Genomic DNA, 24613 nt, shown 5'->3' on the forward strand with positions numbered 1-24613 from the left:
ATGTTTGAGTGAAATACAAACAGTGCCATAAGTTCATTGACTGTATGTATGTCTTCTAGGCAGATCAATAGCTCAAACTGTTTTAAACAACTGTTTAATTCCATTCCGTTGAGATCTGTTTTTATTTGCTTTTGTTAAATGGAAAATTATGGTAGATTTATATAATTTATACCTCCATGTTTAGACCTACCAAAGGTATTGTTGGAGACGATCATGGTGATAGCAATCCTGAACATAATTCAAAAATTTGTAAAAATGTATTTAATTATATCAAGACTTCAAATAACATAGAATAGCAATTTAAATAACTCAAATTTCACTTGAAGTGAAAACAAAACTCAAACTATTGTAGTTAAATGTGTACATCCAATCCACAGTTTCATGTCAACATAAAAAAACCAACAGAGACAGGAATTGTACTGTGTACATGCTTATTAAAAATATGGCTTGAATGTGTTCGTCTTGTTGCAAATTATTTAAAAGGATAGATGTCGTTTCTTTACTGAACTAGTAGATAAGGATGTGTCCAAGAATACTGCTGTAGTATCAAAGGTGTTAATGGTGCAGTGACGTGGGTCAGTGGCTGTCCTCAGTTTAAATGGCAGGCACGTCTCAGTATATTAATTTGACCATTTAATATCTTTTTACCAGCAGTAAATGTCTAATGTCAATATCAGGTCTCTTTTCAAACATGTAATGTATTCCTGTGGTCACCAGCTAGACTTTGATGATTTGTATTCTGTAAACTCCCACTTCCCTGATGCACTGGTTATGTATGTTGTAGAACAGGGAGATGTAAAATTTATTTACACTGCGAGGGAAATGACGAGCATGATAAAAAACATTAAACACGATATATATTTTCCCCCCTGGCATATGAATTGTCCGGCGCACACTGTGAGCAAAGTGTTATTCATGCCAGTTGGCTCAACCGATAGCTATAGTGTGCACCGGGCTATAACACTTCAATGCTTATTATACTGTATATTGTAAAAAAGAACCAGTTTATGTTTGTACTTAATAATCATACAGATACAACATACTGTATTCCTTACTACATTTTATTATTAACAAATCAATTTTTATTTGATGCTTATACATAGAAGAATTTCAATGTTTGTAGAAAAATGTCTTGATTTACATTTAAGTTAATACACTGTGTTCATGGTGAACTTGTGAGGTTATTCACCTCTAATATGCTTTGTGTTGATTGTGAACTTGTGAGGTTATTCACCTCTTTCTATAAAAGGTACTTTTCTCAATTCCCTTTGCATCCTCTGGTCTAATAGTTGTGAATACATCATCTGTGACATCTTCAGCATACAATGGTCCTGGTTCCTTGGCGTCTTTGGCAATCTTAGCAAGCACTCTCTCCTCATACTTACTTCCTTTTGCGAGACGTACTTCTCTTCGTAACTAAAGATAAAATAAATTTAATTTATAAATGCTTATCAAGGTTTGTAATCAACACAGATATACATGAAATTGACAAACACAACTCACCAAATTTGGAGACTTGTATGCAGCATTCTCATACAGAACTTGTCCACTAAAACTGCCTGCAAAAATCTTGATGGGGTTAAGAACGAACCTAGGACCAATCTCAACTAAAGCACCATCCTCTTCAACCACCTAACAAACATAAGATGTATAAATAAAAGTACAAAAACATGCTAAATTGTTGTATTGCAGTTACATAAAACAAATGATTCCTTTAACAAACAAACTTTGAATAATTAAATAAATCTTGTAAGGTAGTAGGTACCTGATAATTCCTGAACCACACTCTGTTGTCAGCAATTGAGAAATTAAAAACATGGTCAATAAACGGCTGACTCTTTGGATGACGATGCGGTGTACCAAATGTCTAGATTAGAAATAATGATTCAAATAAATCAATAAAATAAGGTTGGAGACATAATTGGTGGTGTTTTAACTGTAAGTTATTCTGACTGTTCTAAAATGAGTAACACTAATGGGAAGTTTTAACTGCAAGTTATTCTGACTTCTAAAATGAGTAACACTACAGGGCAGTTTTAACTGTAAGTTATGCGGACAGTTTTAACTGTATGATCAATCTACTACATAGTGCTCATCTCACCTGTATAAATAGTTCTTTTAAAAGCCTATTATGAGGAGTTTTATCGAAAACAGAGTCGAATGACAAAATAGGACGTGAAGATTTTAAACAATTTCCAGTTAGTTTCAGCTCAAGCATCGTGTGAACTGTGGAGAAATCAAAGGTTTTATGTTGCTGTTAATAAGGTCAGTTAACATTTCTCATTCTCAATCAATGTTTTGATCACAGTAAAAAATCAGATTTCTTGTATTCATATTATCTGTAGTTGTGCAAATTTCTTGGTTGATAGTTATTCTACAAATGCATTTTCAGTTAATTTTTACAGTTTATTTTTTACATTAATATCTCTTATTCTTTCTATATGTATCTCCAATAAAAGAATTAAATAATATATTTCAAAAAAATGTTTACCATTTTGAACAAGAAACTTGGCAGATGGTCCATGTGGCACATTTGAAACCCTACAGAAACAAATATTATATATGTTATGTATTTTATTTAACTCTTTAATTCATAATGTGTACTGTATATAGATCATCGATAACATTTACAGATGTGGTTAGAATAAGGGATCAGTGACCTATGACATCCATGTACTGTATGATTGAATAAAAAGTAAATTGATTGCAAGTTTACATTAAGATATGACTTATTCTTTCTTATTCTGTACTGTGTATGTAACAACAAACCAATGGCAATGCAATAAATAACAATACAATATCATTCATTATATTAAACATTTTACACTATACTAGAATTGAATACTGCATTACCACATGTACAGGTCTTTTTTCTTCCTTGCTTCAAAATACACACATTTGCTACAATTTTTCATTTCACAAATCTATAAAAAACATTTCAAAATGAAGCAAAATCAAAATAAAGTACTTTTTTAAAATATATATATTTTTGGTTTGTTTGTTAATTGCATTTTAAAATATGCAAATACAGTACCATATACATTTGGTGAGAAAGGCTAAATAAGTTAAATACTAAATATTCATTTATTCAGAAATCAAACACAAACTAGGCCTATAGACACTTTATAAATAAAATAGATGACTAAAAAATGTGAGGGCGATATACTGTACTTACTTCATTTATACTAAATAGACCCTGTCCTTTCGACATCTTACAATCTGTAAACAAAAATAGAGTCAGTAATGGTATCTATTAAGTAAACATTTTAATCATTAAAAACCAAATGTATTAAAATTTAAGTGGTTAAGTTTCTTATTTCTTACCAGGTTTTGAATGTGGCATCAGATTTCGAATATCTTGCATAAGATGTCGATCTCGATACGATACACCACGCGACGCAAAAACCAGTACTCGCTCTTTGTTTGTCCATTTATCTGACTAAATAATAAATATTTTTAATTGCTAGATTTTAAGGCTAGAATGAATGGTACATTTATAAAATCAAAACTATTCTATTATTATTAATAATTATTAAAACACATTTATTTATCTTAAAAATTAATATCAGTTTTTTATATAATATAATTAGTATCTAATATTCTTTTCATCTTTCAGCCAAATTTACAGTCTGGTCCCTGCCCCTGGTATCCTAAATTAAATAAAATAGTTCCTAGCTAGGCCCCTCCCTAGCCATCATTTTCCTCCCAGGTCTAGCCGACAGAACAGTAGCCTACTTACTATAATTTGAAAGTTTAGTTAGGCCTGCTAGGCTAGCCAATATTATCTCTCAATATTGGTGACAAACACTTACCGATGGAGAAGTAATCTTTGATTCACTTTGAAGTTTTTTGGTTGCTTTAAGACGCTTTATATTCTGTTTCGGATTCGTCTCTTTTTGAAGCTTCCTTTTCGTCATTTTAAAGTCTATTTTTAATCTAACAAAAACAAAGTTTCACTTTTCATTCCAAACGTTCGTACACATACACACATGTGCGTTCCTATTTCAAGAGGGCGCAATTGCAATTGGGAATTCGATATAAAAACGAAGAAGCTGCTTTTTTTGTTGTTTGAATTAAATAATATGATCTAATTTTTCTTATTACGTAAATCAAAACAATCTGTATTATGTAATGTAAGGGAAAGCATAATCGGTTACAAACTTCAACAACTTTTATCGAAATCCTGAGAAATTTGAAATTGGTAAAAATAACGAGGTATGGAGTAAAGAATAAGTCCATGTATATTCAGAGCGTCATTTCGACGATCGAGCATTCTCTATTTTAATATCTTTTCATATTAAGCATATTTGAATACCTACCGGTATGGTACCATACATGTTCGACAATACAGTGTCACATATCTCTATTAAAAAAAAAACAATATTAAAAAAAAAAAAAAATATCCGTCGAGGTTCGAACCTCAGCCGATAGCACTCAAAACTGAGCATTGCCCGTTACGCCACCAAGTACATGACTGAAAAGCTGATAATAGTCTATTTATACGTGTATTACGTAATTGATCATTACGTCATAAATATCCTATTAAACTTTCTAAAACCAAAATGATCAGTTAGCTCAGTCGTCTGAGCGTCGTGTTAACAACACGTAGGTCGTGGGTTCGATTCCCACGCTGGTCGGTGGAATAGAGTTAAAGGCATGCGGCCACTGTGTTTGGGGTTCACAGATCATACGTCCCCCTTTCCACCACACATCATGAGGCGACAACATCAATGCATCTGGTGATGTGGTGGAAACGACCCCAAAAGGCTGTGGCAGGGCCTTAGTGCTGAGGCAGGGAGAGCACATTTACCATCTTTTTTTTTTTGGCTCTCGCACGCAAACTGCTTTGGTGGTTTAAATTTTATGTTTAGCGCCCTCAATTTATTTTAATGGTAAAAAAAAGGGAATTAATTCTCTTCCTTACGTGTTTAGAAGAGAATTAATTTTATCTCATCGTAGTTTGGTATGCCGTGCGTTTGTTATGCAAATGAGTGTGCACATGTGCTGTGGGAAAGATGGTATTGTTAGTCATTCGCGATCAACACACAACACTGTTCAATTTTTATTTTGTTAATCTTTTACATTAGAATTGTAATTCTACCGTTACACATTATAGTGTACTTTTAAATATCCGTTTCATGCAAGATATTGTATTGTAGGCCTACTAATATGTTGTGAATAAAAGTTTATGGTAGAATAAATAAATAAATAAATAAATATGTTTTAAGCAGATCTTCGAAATTGAAGCATAATTATGAAGTCGAGTTTTTTAAAACCCAACCTAAAATTCGCATCTGGATAGTTGAAATTTAACATTATAATTATCAAAGGTGATATGATAATTCTAATTGTTTTCTAAATTTTAGAAATATTAAAATTAGTAAGTAGGCTTTTGTGTGCTAGCTTTGTTTGTATTTTATAATTTTGTTTTGTTGAATTACCGTCACGGCCGCGTGCATTGTATGTCTCACACTTGGGAAACAATCACCATTGTATGGCTGGTCCTGAAGACTTTTATATTTCGTTTCATAATTTCCGAGGACTAAGCTTTCATTCTTAGCTCTGCCCCAACCATGGTGAGCTTAACTGGAGACTTAATATTTTAATTTCATATTTCAATAAATATTTTTTTCAAAATTGTCTTTGCTCAGCCCCAATCATGGTGGGGTAGTGAAGACTCTTATATATCATGTTTCAAAATACTATAGGTGTCATTTCTGCGGACCTTGTAGCTATTTTAAACAATTTGGTAAGCCCTGCGTTGTTATGCAAATGAGTTTTTGAATTTTTACTCTTTTTTTTTTGGCTTTCGCTACATGTATTTGATCTCGTAAATTGTATGTTTAGCGGCCTCAATTTTAATGTAAAAAAGGAATTAATTATCTTCGTTACGCGTTACGTGTTGAGAAGAGAATGTATCTCTCATCATAGTTTGGTATGCCGTTCGTTGTTATACAAATGAGTTTGTGCAGGTGTAGTAGGAAAGATGGTATTGTTAGTCATTCGCGGTCAACGCGCCCCACCGTTAAATTTTGATTTTATTAATCAATGTTGCAACATTGGTAGCGAAATGTCCGATTCTTCATAGTAGTTGGTGTGTATGGCTGCGCCGTCCCAGAATAAACATGTTTTAAACAGATAGTTTCCGATGGTTTTTGTATGAGGTTAATGGAGAGTGATAAGATCAAATATAGAACATTTGCAAAGATGCCGATTTCCAGACCAATTTCGAAGCTTAGACTAATTCCGCCGCCGGGCTAGGCCATAGGCATATACGAATTCGAGTTTTAAAGTAGAAAACCCCACCTAAAATGTTGAAGTCGCGTCTGGATATTGAAATTTTAACATTATCATAATTATCATAGGTGACTATAGTGTATAGTAATAAGTATAAGTAAGTGCATTTATGGGCTCTATTTTCATTGCTCTGCCTCAACTATGGATGGGTTAGTACTGGAGACTTAATATTTAATTTTATATTTCAATGAATAGGTGCACTTTCCGGGGACAAGCTCATATATTGTCCTGGTGAGTCTTATATAGTTTGTTTCATTCAAATCATGTAACGCCATTTTTTCGGGCGGGAACCTACTGTATACAGCTCTTTTTTTCAAAATTGTCTTTGCTCAGCCCCAAGCATGGTGGGGTACTGAAGATTCTTATGCATGTTGTTTGAAAACATAATAGATGTCATTTTCGGGTATTTTAAACAGTTTGGTATGTGCGTGCGTTGTTATGCAAATGAGTCTGTGCAGGTGTATTATGGTAATGATGGTATGTTAGTCATTCGCGGTCAACACGCCACACTGTTAAATTTTGATGCTGGTAATTATTTACATTAGAAGATGTTTCAAATCATGTAAATAAAATATTTTCCGGGCGGGAAGCTAGCAGTTCCCCTCGTTTAGTTTGCAAAAGTAATCTCGAAAAGAACTCCATGTGGAAAAGAAGCCCTTCCAACCAAGAGTACTAAAAATTAAGGAGCACATGGGCTTCTTTTCGAGGTTTTATGGCAGTCTGGAAAATGGAAAATAAATGCCATGCAACTTTGTTTCTGATTTAAAAAAAGTTCCACTTGACATTTACAATCCTCAAAATATCTCTCTTTCAAAATAAAAGAAAAACAATATTCATTATTTTCCATTTAAAAAAAATCCACTGGTGCCAAATTGGGTCCACTTGAGCACAGCGTATTAACATACGAAAAGATTGAAACTTGAGTGACTTTATTTCTATTTTATATCACTGCTCCCCTGGTCCCAAATTGTGTCCACTTGAGCACAGTGTTTTATACGAAAAGATATTAAAATTTAGTGACTTTATTTCTATTTTATATCACTGCTCCACTGGGGCCAAATTGGGTCCACTTGAGCACATTGTATTAACATACAAAAAGATATTAAAATTTAGTGACTTTATTTCTATTTTATTTTTTTTATTAAACCTTATCTTGTGAGGGTGACCCTAAACAGCTTGCAGACAGTCAAAAACATATATGAAAAAACGGATGAACTATGTTCAAAAAATAAAATAGTACTTAAATACAAAAATATAGCCTACAATACTATACAAAACGTTGAGTTTTTTCTTTTGGGATTAAATATTTTTTTAGAGCAGACTTAAAAATTATTTATTGTTACCACATTTCTTAGTTTGGTGGGTAGCAAATTCAGGTATGTTGGTGCTCTATAGATGAAGCTGTTCTTAAATGTTTCAGTTTTAGGGAAAGGGACGACAAATTTCCTCTCACTGACACTTCGGGTACATCGATGATTTGGAATTCTGGCAAGACACAGGGCAAGGTATTCCGGAGCAAGACCATTTGCAGACCTGTAGGCAAGGCAGCCCAGTTGTAGATGCATGCGACCTTGGACTGTATGAAGATTTAAGGTGTTGTAAATGTTCGTGGTGTGAGAGGATGAGCTTTAAAGATAATGCGAAGTGCTCTATTTTGAATGGTCTGTATTCCCCAAACAATACATCAATAGTCAATGTGTGGGAGGATTATAGTGTTATAGAGGAGTATGGATGTGTGTTTATTAATGAAATGACCGAGCACGCGATAAGATGGAGATGGACAAGCCCAGTTTGGAACGGAGTTTGTTTACATGAAAAGAAAAAGATAAATTTGAATCAATGTGAATGCCAAGATGTTTCTGTTTGTCACTTTGTGATATGGGTATATACGAAACGATATTAAAATTAGTGACCTTTATTTCTATTTTATATCACTGTGCTACCCTGGTGCTAAATTGGGTCCACTTGAGCAGTTACCGTAGTACTATTTCTATTATTGAAGTTAATAAAGGCATAAATGGCGCTCCGTAGAGAAGTAGAGAATGCTCCAGTCGTCAGAATGACGCTCTGAATATACCTAAAATAACTGAGAGCGGGACGGGAACTAATTGACACAACGCCCTCAATTATTGAATATCAATCAATTATTGTTTTGTTTAGATTTTGTTTTGGTGGAATGTATGGTCTCTGAAACTGATGGAACTGATAATAATGACGGATACAAATGAATGAAGGCAATCTATAACGTGCTAGGTCTAGTTGATAAGTTAAATTACAATATAATATTATAATACACGTTTATTGATACTTATTCTTGACTACCAACAAGGTATGCTGCTTGTTCTAGCTTAGGCTCTAGGCTAGCCAGGGAAAACAACAGCTGCTGCATCTTTTACTTTTAGTTAGCGGCGCAGACGTGGCAGTTTTCGTGACAAGGGTACCTTCTGAACGTATGCTTGGATTGATTGAGAGTGCAGCAGAGAGGCTAGAAAGAAGCAGTGCTTTTCAGTCTGTATTCAATTTCTTGCTGTTCGTAGTATTTTATCGTCATGTTTTCACCAAGTAAATCAAGTATTAAGGAAGCACATGAACACTTTCAGGCCTTGTATAACAGAATCAGTGAACTAGAAAAGACCGTAAAAGACCAAGCAGAGGCAATTATAAAACGAGATGACGAAGAACAACAACGAATGAACGCTGTTACTCAAAAACATCAAGAAGCAGTTACGAAACTAACCACAAATTTAGAAACAGCAGAAAAGAAAATTGAAATATTATCACGAAACCTTCAAGAAAAAAGTGCAGTTACAACAACCTTGCAATATAAATGTCAAATAATAAATGACCTGTGTGCTAGCATTCCTGCTTTTGAATCTTACTTAACAACTCTTAAACAAATTGAAAGCTTAAATTCAGGAGAATGTAATCACGTTGGCCATGACGGAGCAAAGAGAGTTTTACATAACAATATTGATTCCGTTGAAGTGAACAATAAAGATGTGGAAATGGATGGCCAGACAACTGTATAAATGATTTGGTGACCATGGGCTTATTGTAGGGGAAGGGTATTGATTGTGGGTTTTCACTGATTTCTACTGAATATTTGTGGAGATCATTTGGGTTTTTTTTTTCTCTGCAATGTTTGAAGGATCATTTTAATTTATTGAAGTACTTAAACTGGATGTATTTAATATTATTTACCTCAAGTGTTTGTCTATTTATTATTTGTAAGGAATATTTTTGGTGTATATTTAAAGCAAAATTAATTATTGACCACATCAACTAGAAGCCAACAAATCTTTCCATAACCTTGGATGAACACGATTTATTAATTTCTGATGGAAATTTTAATCCATTTTCTTGCCCGAGTACAGCTTTTTTGTTTATTCATTCAGGTGTATTGCCTGCCTTTATTAGCTTTAGGTCAACTAGAGTCTTGGTTTTGATCCTGTGTGTGATTGCCATCACTATTCTTTTTCAAACCTACATCCTCCAAAACTACTCAACTATTGAAATAGTGTACATAAGCCTACAGAGTACACTGCAGGATTAAAGTACATTCCTTGAAATATAAAAGTGAATAAATGAAATAAATAACCTTTTCTTCTCTCTATGATATTGAACTGAAATAGTGTATATAGGATCAATTTTAATGACGTCACAATCATCATTTTAAGTTTAGGGTTTAATTGAAATGCATGCATGTTTTATTTATTATGCAATAAAAAATCATATTTTAGAAGTATACATTGTTCATAGTTCATTTTATTTGTCTACGGTTATTAAAATATCTAATTGAGTATGGAATAAAAGAATTAAGGAAGCGTTTTGTTCTACAACGTGTAGCCCTCAAACGCCTTCCAGATCTTAACCATTGAAAATCACTATAGAGTGGATGACTCTCATCTTTCATTATGGCAATGACCTTATCATAAATTTTGACGTTACAAACATCATGAAATCTAATGATCTGTGTTTTTTTTACCCATCCATATACCATGGATCCTACACCATTCATGTACCATGGATCCTACATCATATATATACTGTACCATGGATCCATAGGCCTATGCATAGACCAGCAAAACGTTTGAAATTAGCACAAAATACAGTACAGCTTGGAGATATTCTAGTAACTATCTCTATGAGTACAGGTATTCATGAATCAACATTATTCGTGAACAAAACGTGGGAAAAACAAAACAATAATTTAGTTTGAAAATTGTATTAATTTGTGTCAAAGATGACTAAAGTGATATCACGGACATTTCATAGTTGCCGTTTGTACGTGCGCCGTATGTGAATAGTTCAATGACCCTGGCATACCAATCGATGACGTAACATAGCGAGTCTAATGTCTGTGATGTAACTTATCAAGTCTCTTCTGCACTCAATAAACACCCTTTAAATCGGATTAAACCATGCTTCAACCAGACCCTAAAAACAACAGAGCTAAGCTACTCATTTACATATCCTTTGATTAGCTTTCGTAAACAATTACGCATTGATCAGTGATCAGCCAACACAACGTGCAATGCGTACAATTATTACAGTTATTTAATTGCTCTGACTTCATGCAACAAGTTACAGATCAGAGACGGTTACTATGTATTTATTTGGAATGTATTATCTACTTCTACTTCTGAGCATTCATTTTATTTGGTAAGTTTTCAACTGACTGTGTGTCCCGACGAACGGAAATCGGAAATAGTTCGTAAGTAAATAGAGGAAATTGATTAGGCCTATATAATCATTGACATTATACGCTATATTTGTTTTATTTATATACGTATATATCATTTTTAAACATTCATTTAAGTCTATTAGTATTATACGGATTTTATTGGGACATCATATTTATTGTAACCTATGGTTAAAGAAATTATAGGCATATTGTTATTTTGTAGTGCAATCATAGTCAGTGGGATTCGAAGATTCTTCCTCATTTTATTTTGAAAATACATCAAATTTCAATCAACTAATTCAATTCTGAATGTAATTTCTTATTAATAAATATGGTGTTACAGTATTATTTGTAAATCTGATCCGCCAACAAATATGTAAGAAAAACCTATAGCCAGGGTTATGCCTATTCATGTGTATTGTTGGATTATATGTTGTAGTAATTTTATGAACAATTCACCATAACATGGAGTGAAAATTAGACCCAACAAGCATTTTGCATGAAAAGTGAAAAGTCAACGTACTGTATACATAATGCTTGTTTCGATCCGTTAGTTTCAATCACGCTAATTTACGGTTAAAATATAGTGTCAAATACAATACAATCGGATGACTTTGTTACACCATACGGGGCGCAATGTCCCGAACGGCGCCCCATAACACCAGGCCCAAATCGTATTTAAACACCAAATTTAATGTTAAACTTAATTCTTTTTACAGCAACTTTCAACTAGTTCATACTGCACACGGTGAGTATAACGTAAAATAACTTTTACATTTAGTGTTTTGTTTGTTTCATTCACATTTATTCAGCAATATAAATTACGAGGCCTACAGGCATTTTACAGAGACAAGTAATTGTATGTAGTCGTACCTTTTAATTTTAAAACAAAACAAATATTATCACAAAGAAAAAAATATATAGGCAAAAGTATAAATACTGTACATATTATAATATAAAACGAACTTTTCGTTTTTAAAATGATGAATACTTAAACCACAAATGAAAGAGTTTAGTATTATTCTAGTTGATATTTATGTACCCATTACATCCGTTTTAACTTTGTCACTATAATGTTAAACATTTTAAAAGGAATTCCATGTAACTTTAGGCTACATTAAAAACTTGAACTTGGGTTAATTGATTTGACTTATTTGCATCTCATTAAAAATAAAATAATTGTTTTAATTTGTTTCTAAATTATAGGTGAATTATTAAAGGAAACGACAACATCGCAACCATTACAAGGTAAATACAGAATCATTTTAATTTAAAAAACAAGTAAGGCCTGATGGCGAATACATGACGAATACATAGGTCATTTCAACATATTTAATTTAATCTAAGGGGTCCTCAGACCCATGGATTATTTATGAATGTATCATTAAGTAAAGTTATGAAATAACATTAAGTCTGTACACCATCGACACCGTTTAGGCCAATGGTATTTATATTGTAATGTTTGATCGGTGTTATAATTAATATTTTTTTTTATTGATTGATATCGATTAGCCATCCATTGGTCTTCACATTGTAAGAATGGAGGTACAGGGTTCTTTGGATCCTTCTGCCATTGTCCACCAGAATACGAAGGCCGCTTCTGTGAAAGTAAGAAGGACGTTGGTTGTGGCAACATTCAACACGGTTTTTGGGTCCAAGATGACTGCTTAACTTGTTATTGTATTCATGGTGCTATCAAATGTACGGATAACAGTCCTAAATGCAGTAAGTATCAAATGTACGGATAACAGTCCTAAATGCAGTAAGTATCAAATGTACGGATAACAGTCCTAAATGCAGTAAGTATCAAATGTACGGATAACAGTCCTAAATGCAGTAAGTATCAAATGTACGGATAACAGTCCTAAATGCAGTAAGTATCAAATGTACGGATAACAGTCCTAAATGCAGTAAGTATCAAATGTACGGATAACAGTCCTAAATGCAGTAAGTATCAAATGTACGGATAACAGTCCTAAACGCAGTAAGTATTATTTACGGTGCTATCAAATGTTCAAATGACAATTTTAAATTCAGTAAGTATGTCTAGCAATGGAGAGACTCGGACACGATATTTCTTGTCGTACATAATTTGGGGACCCCTCATCCCTCATAAAACGTCACAAAATAAACATGAATATTCTACGAAAAAAATCGCGACCCGGACACTGATATAATGCACAGGAGGCTAGTAAAGGAAGAGGCGATTCTCTCATTTTATTCGTAGAACAAATTTAAAATGCGAATGTATTCTGTGAGTTTTGATGTAAAAATATAGTATGTCATGTTTGCGATGCAGCATTTAATTTTTTTTAAAAGAAGAGATTAGTCAAGAGTGTCTCTAATTTCGTTTGTAGACATTCTCAACTGCATTTTTTGATATCGCAAATATTTAAAAAAAAATGAATATCAGTCATATTTTAAACTTGTTATATCTCCCAATACCGTACTTATTTAACACGCATTCTTTTCAAAAGTCTTACACAATGTGGTTATTAATTCATTGTAGAGACTCAGTATGGAATGGGCCTGGATGAAGTTCTACGATTGCAGATCGAGGATTTGACGAGAGAAACATCACAAACAACAAATAATAACGGCAGTTTATCAACAACATCATGTTTGCTTATTATAATTAATTTAATAACATTTTTAATAATTTAGTTACGGATACCGATAATCTTACTAGTCTTTATATCAACATGGTGCTCTTTGTGTTTTATGTAACAATTTGTTTGTTTTAACATTACAAACTCCTGTATGTATCTATTTTGTATGTTGTTAATGTACTATAATTTAATGATAATTAATATTTTTTTTTAAATTAAGCATTTCATAATTTGTGTTAAAATAAATAATAGGATAATGTTTCTTACAATTAAAATATCTAATTTAAAAACAACATTTCATTGTAATGCTGTATTCTGCAGTCCAATACGCTGGCATTCAATCATGAAAATAAGTAAGATGGTTCAGCCTAGCTTGTGATAATGACATCATGATTGTAATGCTGTATTCTGCAATCCAATACCCTGGCATTCAATCATGGAAATAAGTAAGATGGTTCAGCCTAGCTTGTGATAATGACATCATGATTGTAATGCTGTATTCTGTAGTCCAATACCCTGGCATTCAATCATGAAACATGCCTCCTTTCCTGATACAGGTGTCACTGTAAACTTGGCCTGAAAATTAATTAATGCAGACTCAGTTTATAATAAAAAATAAACATTACAGATAATTAATCTTGTGGTAAATGCTTATAGACGGATCCAAGGGGGGTGGGGGGCTGGCCATATTTTGACAATTATACTTCATTTTGAATACTAATACAAGTAAGGATTTAGCTTCAAATTAATTGTCTTTATAAGGTCAGAGTAATTTCACTTTTGTTTGTAATTTATTAGTCACTATATTAGTTACATTTGTGTATGTTTTTTTAAAATAAATAAATATGCAATCCTCGTACCTTTGTGAGTTGCTCTGCTATGTGGATTGCGGTTTGAGTGTGCAGTGAGATTGGACCACAAAGTAATCTTGACTGGCCTTCAGCAAGTGCCATGAATATAATCAACTAGAATAAATCAAACACATTCACCAACAGTTATATATAGACAGTCAGTGGAATGGCTTGGATGAATGTACAAAGCTTGGCTACATAAGTAGCTTTGTTATTTGTAACTTTAAATAAGGTTGGTTGGTGTAAAGCTCTGTCAACACTATAAAAGTTTATGCGACAAAAATATATATACATATATGGACACGATGATGTCATATCACTTTTTTGTTAAATTAGTTTGATAGTGTAGACAGAGCTTTAGGCTTTGATTAGTTATATAAACTACTGTACACCTAATTTGTGATTTTAGGTGGTATGTGTATATAACATAATGTGAATGTGTATTAAGTTTGACTATTACCTGGTCTTGTAGGTACTCATCAACACATCCTCCATGCTGTATTTCTGCTATCAGGCTTTCTGCCGCATCACTGGCTACTTTCTCGGCTTGAATTCCTTTAATGTTATTAAACAATAATTCAATTGTACTAAATAAGAAATCTAAACTGCCAGTGGCTAAAATAATAATAAATTCTTTAAATATGGAAAACAAGTTAGTATTACCTCTTTTTCCAAGGCCAGAGCCTCCCAATAGACATCCAGTACTTGTCTCTGCAACAATTCTGTAAGATACAAAATTACAAAAATTTTAACTTTTATGAATCCTATTGTATCTTTAAGAGGGCCTCTTTAAGTCAGCTGTACTGCTGTAGTACAGCTATTTGAGCCATACCCTTGTAAAACAAAGTTGAAATAAATAAATAAATAATTGTCCAGTAATCAATAATAGCCAAAATGATCTTGCCTCTACGTTTAATTACACCAGTTGTTAATTAAGCTTGTACTTACATAATGCCAGTACCATTACCAAGTGCGTCTTGCTCCGTTTCATGTACAACATCGATGTTGACAGGAATATTTGGGAATCTCTTTTTCAAAATACTAGTTGCTGTTTTGGACATTGTATCAGCAATCTAGGAAGAAATAAAAACATGAACTTTTAAAATAGTAACTGAAAAAAACTTCCATTGGGCCAACTAAAAAAAGAGGTTTCACATCCCTGCACGACTATGATTTGCTAACCAAGTAATGGTTACATATCACAAGTTTTAGTTTGATTTAGACGTGAAACTTGGATGTCAATTAGAGATTCTCAGATAAAAAGATTTATAAATTTACTCTGGTTGGTAATACACCAGCAACAAAAGCTCGACCAGAAATCCCGACAAGATGACCTGGGTCAGTCAGACTCAGTGGTTTGACACATTTGATTGGTTCACACACAACTGCAATTGATCCACCGCCTTTTGGATAATAACCTCTGGGAATGAAACAAGCAGTTTAACAGCTTAATAATGATATATCTTGAGATTTAAAAATTCTAAAATTCAAAACCATTTTAAATATAAATACTAGCAATGTTTATGGCTTTTGTGCATAAAGTTTAAGGATAACTGTGCATTGAAGTATGATACAAATGATAAATGATTTACCTTCTAATGATATCAGCCTCAAAGTTTATTCCGAATCGCTTTGCAATCGGTTGGAATACCTGTTATAAAATACAAAGTTATTTATTTATTTATACAAATTTTAAATGTTCAATGCAATAGCTAAGTGTGCACGTTAAAGAACCTAGTACGAGTAGTGAGTTACCCCTGTGTACTAGTACATCACAGCCACTGGTCATAATTGGGCCCTCTGGGAGAACAGTCTTTGACTGAAGAGTTCACCCAGTATAAATAAATAGAATAGTATTCAAGAAGTTACCATGAGACTGTAGTCAATTTGTGGTGCAAACTCTGCATTTGTGCCGCCTTTGAATGTTGCTTGGATACTGCCATCAGCAAACAGCATTACAGGTAAAGACACTTGTAGTAATAAACAGATACTCCTGTAAACAATCAATTTGATACAATAAATATCATATATACATCTAAAAGATGAGTCAATTTATTAGCGGTGGAAAAACGGTGGAAACCTACTTAAGTATTTAAATAAGAGTGAAATGATCTCTCCATTCACTATATTCTTACTTATCTTACCCTGCAGTTTTTGTGTCTGCCTCATAGGTTCCCTTGCTTGTGTGGCCTGGGCTGAAACTGACACAGCTTGAGCCTACTTCATCTCCTCTTAATTTCCCTTTACAAAGGTTTCCTACTAGCTTTATTCCACTTAAATGCTGAGGTCTGAAAAATAATAAAAATATAAAAACGGACTATAATATAATAATAGATTTTCTTGTCAATTACTTACTGCATATTCATTATTAGACACTCCTGTTTCTTTATTTATACCATATAAGGTCTAAGTCACGAAATAAAAACTTGTTAGCGTACTAATCGTAATCATAAATAAAACTTGTTAGCATACTAACTGTAAATTACTAACCGTAATCCTGGTTTACTTCGATTAGCTCTAATATTGTTGATGGTAATTGGTTGTTTAGTTAAACAACTTAAAGCAGTTGACATTCTTAAAATCTGTCCTCCCTGCAAATATAAATAACCAAATAATAATAATACATTACCTACTGTAAAACAAATGAATATTAGAGGTTACTATTTCAACAGCATTTCAGTTCATACATACACAGTAAAGCTCTGTCTGCACTATCAAACTTTATGTGACAAAAAAATGTGATGTGTCCATAATCCATATATATAAACTAATTGTAAAATAAATCAATGACTTACACCCTCTAGCAATGCCCCATCAATAACAACTGCAGCCATCTTTAAAAAAAAAACATTTTAAAAAGTTTTAAATTTAAAAGTATTTTTATGATCTTCTAAATACAATTACAATACATCCATACACTTCTTTGAATAGGCCATTTTGCAGTTAGTTAGTAAAAGTTAATCAGTTCCATAGAAAATAAACAATTAAATTTCACCAAATACTCATTGGGCATTGTCTGACAAACACTTATTTTTTAGATCCAATTTTTGTTTTGTCAAATTGAATACCTACGACAATGTTACAATACATATAAAATGGCATAATATTCAATATACGGTAATTATTTTTAAAATATGAATTTAGGGGGACAATATATCTTTAATAGTCTTTAAAAAACCCCTACTATGCCAATGTGCAATATATCCTAATTGTCTACCACATTGTACACTAGATTAGCTTAGGCCCTAGCCTCTCAATCACAGCTTTCAGAAGAGAGGTTAGTATAGACACTTGACCACAGCAGGAGGTACTAGGCCGCTAGCTAGAGAGAGGCCTAGGCCTAGCTAGGATGTTTACAAAAAGGAGGATGCCGCGCTTCAGTAATTTATATATAACAGCAGCAATGGCTGCTTGAACGATATACCTAGAATTAGTAGGCCTAGGCTAGATATATAAGGGAGAAGAATGGTACTTTCTATCCTGAATTTTAAGACAACGACTTCATGTTTACCTTTCTAACAACACCGCACCGTGTATATTATCAAGTCAAGCGTGTCGAATACAAAGTCTGAATGTGGTTTTTCACAACACGTGTGTATAATACCGCATAAGAGGAGTCAATTATGTTAACGTCAAAATAAATATATACTTATAATTTTTATTTTAATAGATGCAATATGTTATACTTAACTAACACTTTCTTTCTTTAAAGATAAAATAAATTAAAACTGTGTTTTGATGATAATAAAATATATCAGTTATTATGTAGAAACAGAAATGAAAATTCACAAAACCCCCTTTCATGTTAATGGAATCAACGTCTGTGTCTTGCATGAGTATGTTGCAATTAAATTAAACTTTTATATAATTATGATGTATATACAACAACAAATCATGGAGAAATTATTACACTTTGGAATCCAACAATATATACAATTTAACATTCGTTTTTGCTTTTCATTAATCTGGCAAGAAAACTGTAAAATCACATCTAAAACAACCTAACAATTCATAGAAAGATGGAATATTGTCATGTTTTCCACAAACGAATTTCGTGCATGTAATATTTATTATTAGATCAATCCACATAAACATTCATATAATAAATTATGTATGAGAATCCAGATAAGGAGGAGAGGATCTAAATTATCTGTGCATGACATTATTCTTTTTATAAAAAATGTAATTATTTAATATTAATATAATTAATATATTATTCTTTTGTCATAGTCCATCGTCGTCGGGTCGTCCTGTGTGTGACCATTGCAATAATAATAATAATAACTTTATTGACAAACACTTTTGGATCAGTGGCAACACACTCATTAGTGGTGCAGTCAACTTAAACTACATACAAATAAACATTATAAACCAAACATGTATGTATGTACACATAGATACATACATAGACATTAAATACAATAGTAAAACAAAACCAATACAGTGGCGCTTTTCTTAACTTTTAACTTTTTAAACTTTTTTTTGCAACAATGCAAATTAGCTCTTTTTTAACTCAGATCTTTTTTCCCAGGCAACTTCAAGAAAATGTTTACAATATTTGTCAAATGCTGCCAAGACAGCTTTAATAATGTCCCCTTCCCCCCCCCCCCCCACCTAAAACTAAAATTGTTTTTTCATTAACATTAGCATTTATAAAATATTCCCATGTTGCAGACTCATCCAAAATTTCAAGGTCATTATTTAGCTTTACTAATTCATATCAATCTCTCTTATAGCATTAATATAAGAGCTTGGCAATTAAATAAAAAATGCAGTGGGAAAACATCGGTCGAGTCGGTTCCTCGTCCTTTCGTACCTTACATTCTGAAATACCATGCGCAATTGATTGTTTTATTTTATTATTAAACTTATCTTGAAAACAATAATATATTGCAGTAACATGAACTAATAAATATAACAAAGTAATATAGAAATAAGATATACACGAAATATTAATACTTTATTTTATAAGACGTGAATTGATGTATATTAAAAATAATAATTATAAAATAAGTAACCTACGGAAAAAAACAAGATGGCTGCCACCTGTGTAAGAACAAGTTTGAGACTTTCTCAACGATTTCCACGAATACTCACTGTTAGATGTCCATTGCATGTACGGGTAGATATATTTATTAACTTTTGCAGTATATCCGTTAACTAATTTCGATCAACTTTGGTTAAACCGCTTAATTTAACAAACGCAATCCGTCAGGCCCACCGAGCGACGAGCCGATCCAGCCAACTCAATCAAAGGCAAAATGGCACCGTCCGCACCGCGAAAGGGAAAGCGGTCCTAGCCTAGTACTACTACTACTAGCCTAGGATAGGACATGCTTCCTTGAAAGGGTCAGGACTGCTGTGTTGGGCTGGTTGTACAAAATACAGTAAATAAATTGTTAAATATTGAGGTTTGTAGAAAATAATAATTAGTAGGTAAAGTATATATCTGTGATTTATTTGATTTCAGAGACAGAGTGGAAGGCATGCAAACTCTGCTGGGTATCGAGATCAAAATTCACAAAGTATTTTTACAAGTAATTATTTAATTAAAAGATACCTGAACACTTCAAATGGTAAGTACTGATTAATAATCCTACAATCATGATATTTGATCGTTGTTTCTTAACCGTTTGTTTACAACTACGAGGAGATTTGATTGAAGCTTTCAAAATTTTGAAAGGCTTTGAGGATATTGACCCAAAAGATTTATTTAAATTGTCTCACAACATCAGAACCAGGGGACACAGCTTAAAACTATATCGTGCAAAACTTAGAGGAAATCTTATGTGCAGGGTCAACTTTTTTACCATCAGAGTCATACATCACTGGAATTCTCTGCCTGAATATGTAATACAAGCCTCTTCAGTGAACATCTTTAAGTCTAGACTTGACAACTATTTTCGGCTAGAAATGGAATCTAATAGGCACTAGCCTAAACTATTTCCATCAAACATTAAGTTTAAGTGTAAGTGTATGTTTTGTTTTACTTTTAGTATATTTTGGAGAAGTAGTACCATTTAAACTTTCGGATATTGGTGAAGGCATAGCAGAGGTAACCGTGAAAGAATGGTGAGTGTGTATTTAACAAATCCAAGGAGCCTCAACTATTTTCTCTTCAATTATTGTGGAATATATTGTCATATTACTTGATTTAATTTATTAATTCTGTCATTTTTATAAATCATTTTGTAGGTATGTAAAAGAAGGTGACACTGTGGCTCAATTTGATAGCATTTGTGAGGTACAAAGTGACAAGGCTTCTGTGACCATCACCAGTCGTTTTGATGGTGTCATTAAAAAGCTTTATTATGAAGTTGATGATATCGCTAGTGTTGGAAATGCTCTTGTTGATATTGAAACCTCTGGACAGTCAGGTAAGATACATAAACGGTCAAACATCTGGACAGTCAGGTAAGAAACATAAACGGTCAAACATCTGGACAGTCAGGTAAAATACATGAAAGGTTCAATTTAAAAGACCATTATTTTCGTCCAGCAGTAAAAAAAAGTAAAATACAGATTTAAATGTAAAAGATGGTTTAAGGCTGAATCCCCAAGAACAAAATAAATAAATAGCCTAAGGCAGGGTTTTAGCAAAAAAAGTAGTTATTAATAGTAACAAATGTACATTGTTTTTCTTTATTTTAATGGTATTTTGTTTTATAGAAGCTGGTGAAGTAGAGACTAGTGAAGAAGAAGCTAGTGAACTTAGTGGTGACGATAGCGGTGTAGACTCAGTAACTCAACTTAGTGATAGACTAAGTAAAAGAGCTATAGCAACTCCTGCTGTCAAACGCCTTGCAGCTGAGCATAAGGTGATTATTATTATTAAACCAGTGCTATTATGCAAATACATATTATATAGATAAATAAACATTGAATTCAATAACATTAATTACATCATCCATCTTACCCTAAACATTTTAAAATGTTAATCAGACAAATGCGGATTTTAAACTTCTAAATTAAATGACAAATGATAATATATAAATACATTTAGTTTTGCTGGAAATAACCTAAATATGTCATGCAATCCATCTAGATAAATATTGCTGATATCCAGGGAAGTGGAAAAGATTCAAGAGTCTTAAAAGAAGATATATTAAAACACATCCAAGCAGCATCATCAGCTGCCTCAGGAGAAGGTAGAATAAATAATATTTATTTTACTGTACTTCATTCAAAATTTCTAAAGGTCTGTCTACACTATCAAACTAGTTTGACAAAAAAAGTATGATGTGCCCAATTATGGTAGTGATATGACATCAGCTTTAGTCGTCTTAGTTTACTGTACTTACAGTTTTTGATTTAGTACAGGTCTGCTGGTCAATGGTCAGTAATGGCTGATTGGGACAACAATAAAAAATACTTTAATCATGGCATTTTATTTTATTGACTTTGTAGGACAAGGATTCCAACAACAAACATCAAAAGCGACGACAACAACAATAGCGCCACCAATCGTCACATACAGTCCAGATGATCGAATTGAGCCAATCAAAGGCTTTCAGAAAGCTATGGTCAAGAGTATGACCGCTGCTAACGCTATTCCTCATTTTGGTTATTGTGATGAAATTGAATTGAATGAATTAGTAGAACTAAGACAAAAACTAAAGAGTTTGCCATCTACAGGAGGGGTTAAGTTTACATATATGCCAGTTTTTATTAAAGTAAGAATTTCTTTTTTACTTATTGTTTCTTATTTTTTTTTTATTCAGGTATATAAAAAACATTACAAAAAGCAGAACAAGTCTGAAATTATTGGTTCAATTGGTTCTGTTTTGCTGTACCATTTTAATTTCATTTTATATTGAATCGAATAAATCAAATTGAGAAAAGATATATTTCATAAGCTTAAAATTCACAACAACTTGTAACTTGCAAGGTTTATTCAAAACATAACAAATGATGTCACTATTTTATTAAATATAGATGACAAAATTTCGTTTTTGTAAAAGCTAAAACGGAGTACTTACTCTGACGTTTCGATCTCTATCAGAGATCATTCTCAAATGACTGCGGAATGTTAATGCAGCTTGGTCATGTTTGTTTGTTTTATTTTATTAAAGTTTGAAATGTTAATTTATTCTTTTTGTCAGGCTGCATCAATGGCTTTACAACAATTTCCCATCTTAAATTCATGGGTAGATCCAAATTGTGAAAATATTACCTACAAGGTAAGTTATTGTTTTAAATTCACAAATGCTATTTCAAATGTGTTACTATAAATCTTCTTTTTATATATGTAAAGTAATTAAATCATACTTTAAATCTTTTATTTGTGATTTTAATTTATGCAAAATGTATTAAAATGACACCAATTTATGTATTATGGTGGTGAATTTTGTACTGAATATTTGATTTTAAACCTGTGACCTCTGAACTTTGGTCTTGATGAAAAAACCCAGCAATTTCCAACTAATATATTTATGTTCTAACTGACAGGGTTCACATAATATTGCTGTTGCCATGGACTCGCCATTAGGCCTGATTGTTCCAAATATTAAAAATGTTCAAAATCTAACTGTATTACAAGTTGCCCAGGAATTGAATAGACTAATGGAAGCGAGTGCTTCAGGCAAGCTATCCACTCAAGATTTGACTGAGCCTACATTCTCACTCTCAAATATTGGAGCTGTAAGTATTAGCATTTGTAAAAATGCCATGTAGCTATAAAACTCTCATGGCATACTCTATTTAAGTTGATTAAACAATGTAGCTACGCTGTAAGTATTAATGTTATGACTTTATAAGTTGTTGAAATATTGGAGCTGTACGTATTAATGTTATGACTGTATAAGTTGTTGAAATATTGGAGCTGTTAGTATTAACATTTACAAGAATACTATGTAGCTATACATGTCGTGAATTCTTTCTTTTAAGTCCTTTTTAGCTTTCATTGTTCTACAACTTTAATATAATAATATTTTGTACTACTTTAGATTGGTGGAACATACGCCAAACCTGTTTTGTTACCCCCAACTGTTGCTATTGGAGCTCTTGGACAAATCCAGGTATTGTATTTAGAATTTGTAATTTTGTTATTATTTTTTCTGACAAAGGATTTATATTTCAGTCTCCATACTCACCTTTTTAACTTTAGTTTTGTTGTGTAAATTGTCACTATTTTTTCAGGCATTACCACGTTTTGATAGTGAAGATGAAATCTACAAAAGTTATGTGATGCAAGTGAGTTGGGCTGCGGACCACCGTGTAATTGATGGCGCTACAATGGCTCGTTTTTCAAATCTATGGAAGAGCTACCTTCAAACACCATCTTCTATGATTCTAAATATGAAATAACTTGAAACTATAGAGTTAGTAAATTATTCTGTATCCTTCCTTCTTGCCAAGTTTTTTCGTCTTGAAAAATCCACAAAATCAGGATAAAAATGCACAAAAAAAAGCATTTGTAATGCTACTTATTACAAAGACGTCATATTAGTAACTGCCATTTATTTATAGTGTATATATTTAATCATGGAATGGAGACTTTCAATAAATGATCATGAAGGAATGCTGAATAGACTTCATGAATCAAGTCTGCAACTTTTACTTTAGTTCACAGCAATTGTATCCTTAGATATCAATATATGATAGTGCTCTATTTGTAATTCTGCTATTATTAGTATGGTTAAAGGGTTAAGGTTTGGTAGATTTTAATATTTCAGTGAATTTGAAATTACTTTGAGAAAAACATTTTTTAGGGGATCTAAATGTACTATTTTTGCTAAATAATAATTAAAAATGTTTGCTAAATAATAATTAAAACAATACTGAGCATTTATAAAGCACTCTTTCATGGTGCTATAAGATCAAAAGTTCATTTCAACAAGAGAAAGATTCATTTTGCGTCAGGGACTTGGATTGACGTATGTGAAATGATGCAGGATCTAAATGAACCAGCCTGTGCTACAAAGTACATACTTAACTACATTGAATGTCATTATTACTGGCTATTTTATGTTAACTTGATTAGGTAGCCTGATAGCAAATGTGATATATATATATATTATAAATAGTTAGTTTATAAAAATATGTTGAGGCCTACAAGATCATGAATCTTATTGATCTCATTCTCTTTTATTGCTAAGAATAGTCAATAAAATTGCAGATACACAATCAACGATTTATTGTTTTTTTCCCCGCAAAATTATGTATTTTCCAAG

The 24613-nt window shown here is 32.4% G+C and overlaps 5 protein-coding genes across 6 annotated transcripts; 3 read left to right on the plus strand and 2 right to left on the minus strand.

Moving 5' to 3' along the window:
- Window positions 1-1043: 1043 nt before the first annotated feature.
- On the minus strand, window positions 1044-3990 carry LOC144844382 (ribosome biogenesis protein BRX1 homolog). Its single transcript, XM_078701273.1, has 9 exons — window positions 3813-3990; window positions 3325-3439; window positions 3176-3219; window positions 2854-2924; window positions 2492-2541; window positions 2102-2226; window positions 1766-1867; window positions 1504-1632; window positions 1044-1416 (listed from the first exon to the last, which is right to left on the minus strand). The coding sequence occupies exons 1-9, from the start codon at window positions 3915-3917 to the stop codon at window positions 1231-1233; spliced, it is 927 nt and encodes a 308-aa protein (XP_078557399.1). The 5' UTR covers window positions 3918-3990; the 3' UTR covers window positions 1044-1230.
- Window positions 3991-8463: 4473 nt separating this feature from the next.
- LOC144844676 (vimentin-type intermediate filament-associated coiled-coil protein-like) lies at window positions 8464-10038 on the plus strand. Its single transcript, XM_078701699.1, has one exon. It carries the CDS (start codon window positions 8847-8849, stop codon window positions 9324-9326), a length of 480 nt encoding a protein of 159 aa, XP_078557825.1. The 5' UTR covers window positions 8464-8846; the 3' UTR covers window positions 9327-10038.
- A 794-nt stretch (window positions 10039-10832) lies between these two features.
- LOC144844118 (uncharacterized) lies at window positions 10833-13645 on the plus strand. The gene is made up of 5 exons (XM_078700851.1): window positions 10833-10959; window positions 11701-11740; window positions 12202-12229; window positions 12494-12706; window positions 13491-13645. Exons 1-5 carry the CDS (start codon window positions 10904-10906, stop codon window positions 13643-13645), a joined length of 492 nt encoding a protein of 163 aa, XP_078556977.1. The 5' UTR covers window positions 10833-10903.
- Window positions 13598-17999, minus strand: LOC144844117 (RNA 3'-terminal phosphate cyclase-like). Its single transcript, XM_078700849.1, has 12 exons — window positions 17953-17999; window positions 17237-17275; window positions 16932-17032; window positions 16586-16729; window positions 16311-16434; window positions 16034-16092; window positions 15720-15861; window positions 15390-15514; window positions 15105-15163; window positions 14902-14996; window positions 14451-14555; window positions 13598-14166 (listed from the first exon to the last, which is right to left on the minus strand). Exons 2-12 carry the CDS (start codon window positions 17273-17275, stop codon window positions 14071-14073), a joined length of 1089 nt encoding a protein of 362 aa, XP_078556975.1. The 5' UTR covers window positions 17953-17999; the 3' UTR covers window positions 13598-14070.
- Window positions 18000-19446: 1447 nt separating this feature from the next.
- Window positions 19447-24588, plus strand: LOC144844369 (lipoamide acyltransferase component of branched-chain alpha-keto acid dehydrogenase complex, mitochondrial-like). 2 transcript variants are annotated; one of them, XM_078701250.1, is made up of 11 exons: window positions 19447-19557; window positions 19912-20017; window positions 20438-20513; window positions 20637-20818; window positions 21111-21259; window positions 21487-21589; window positions 21849-22114; window positions 22544-22621; window positions 22890-23081; window positions 23387-23458; window positions 23580-24588. In XM_078701250.1, exons 1-11 carry the CDS (start codon window positions 19477-19479, stop codon window positions 23745-23747), a joined length of 1473 nt encoding a protein of 490 aa, XP_078557376.1. In that variant the 5' UTR covers window positions 19447-19476; the 3' UTR covers window positions 23748-24588. The 2 variants fall into 2 exon arrangements, with proteins under 2 accessions (XP_078557376.1, XP_078557377.1); XM_078701251.1 differs by having other exon boundaries at window positions 21114-21259.
- Window positions 24589-24613: the final 25 nt, after the last annotated feature.

Source organism: Antedon bifida, chromosome 6 (genome assembly GCF_963402885.1).
Source record: "Antedon bifida chromosome 6, ecAntBifi1.1, whole genome shotgun sequence".
Taxonomy (NCBI): Eukaryota; Metazoa; Echinodermata; class Crinoidea; order Comatulida; family Antedonidae; genus Antedon; species Antedon bifida.

Coding starts and splice junctions, on each gene's coding strand:
- LOC144844382 (XM_078701273.1), bottom strand. CDS start 3,917: ATGACGAAAAGGAAGCTTCAAAAAGAGACGAATCCGAAACAGAATATA. Junction 3,440..3,812: donor CAAAGATTACTTCTCCATCG/GTAAGTGTTTGT, acceptor TTTATTATTTAG/TCAGATAAATGGACAAACAA. Junction 1,868..2,101: donor TAAAAGAACTATTTATACAG/GTGAGATGAGCA, acceptor TTTCTAATCTAG/ACATTTGGTACACCGCATCG.
- LOC144844676 (XM_078701699.1), top strand. CDS start 8,847: ATGTTTTCACCAAGTAAATCAAGTATTAAGGAAGCACATGAACACTTT.
- LOC144844118 (XM_078700851.1), top strand. CDS start 10,904: ATGTATTTATTTGGAATGTATTATCTACTTCTACTTCTGAGCATTCAT. Junction 10,960..11,700: donor CTGAGCATTCATTTTATTTG/GTAAGTTTTCAA, acceptor TTCTTTTTACAG/CAACTTTCAACTAGTTCATA. Junction 12,230..12,493: donor AACATCGCAACCATTACAAG/GTAAATACAGAA, acceptor GATATCGATTAG/CCATCCATTGGTCTTCACAT.
- LOC144844117 (XM_078700849.1), bottom strand. CDS start 17,275: ATGGCTGCAGTTGTTATTGATGGGGCATTGCTAGAGGGT. Junction 16,730..16,931: donor CGAAGTAAACCAGGATTACG/GTTAGTAATTTA, acceptor ATTATTTTTCAG/ACCTCAGCATTTAAGTGGAA. Junction 14,556..14,901: donor ATGAGTACCTACAAGACCAG/GTAATAGTCAAA, acceptor GATTTATTCTAG/TTGATTATATTCATGGCACT.
- LOC144844369 (XM_078701250.1), top strand. CDS start 19,477: ATGGCTGCCACCTGTGTAAGAACAAGTTTGAGACTTTCTCAACGATTT. Junction 20,514..20,636: donor GAGGTAACCGTGAAAGAATG/GTGAGTGTGTAT, acceptor ATCATTTTGTAG/GTATGTAAAAGAAGGTGACA. Junction 23,082..23,386: donor CACTCTCAAATATTGGAGCT/GTAAGTATTAGC, acceptor GTACTACTTTAG/ATTGGTGGAACATACGCCAA.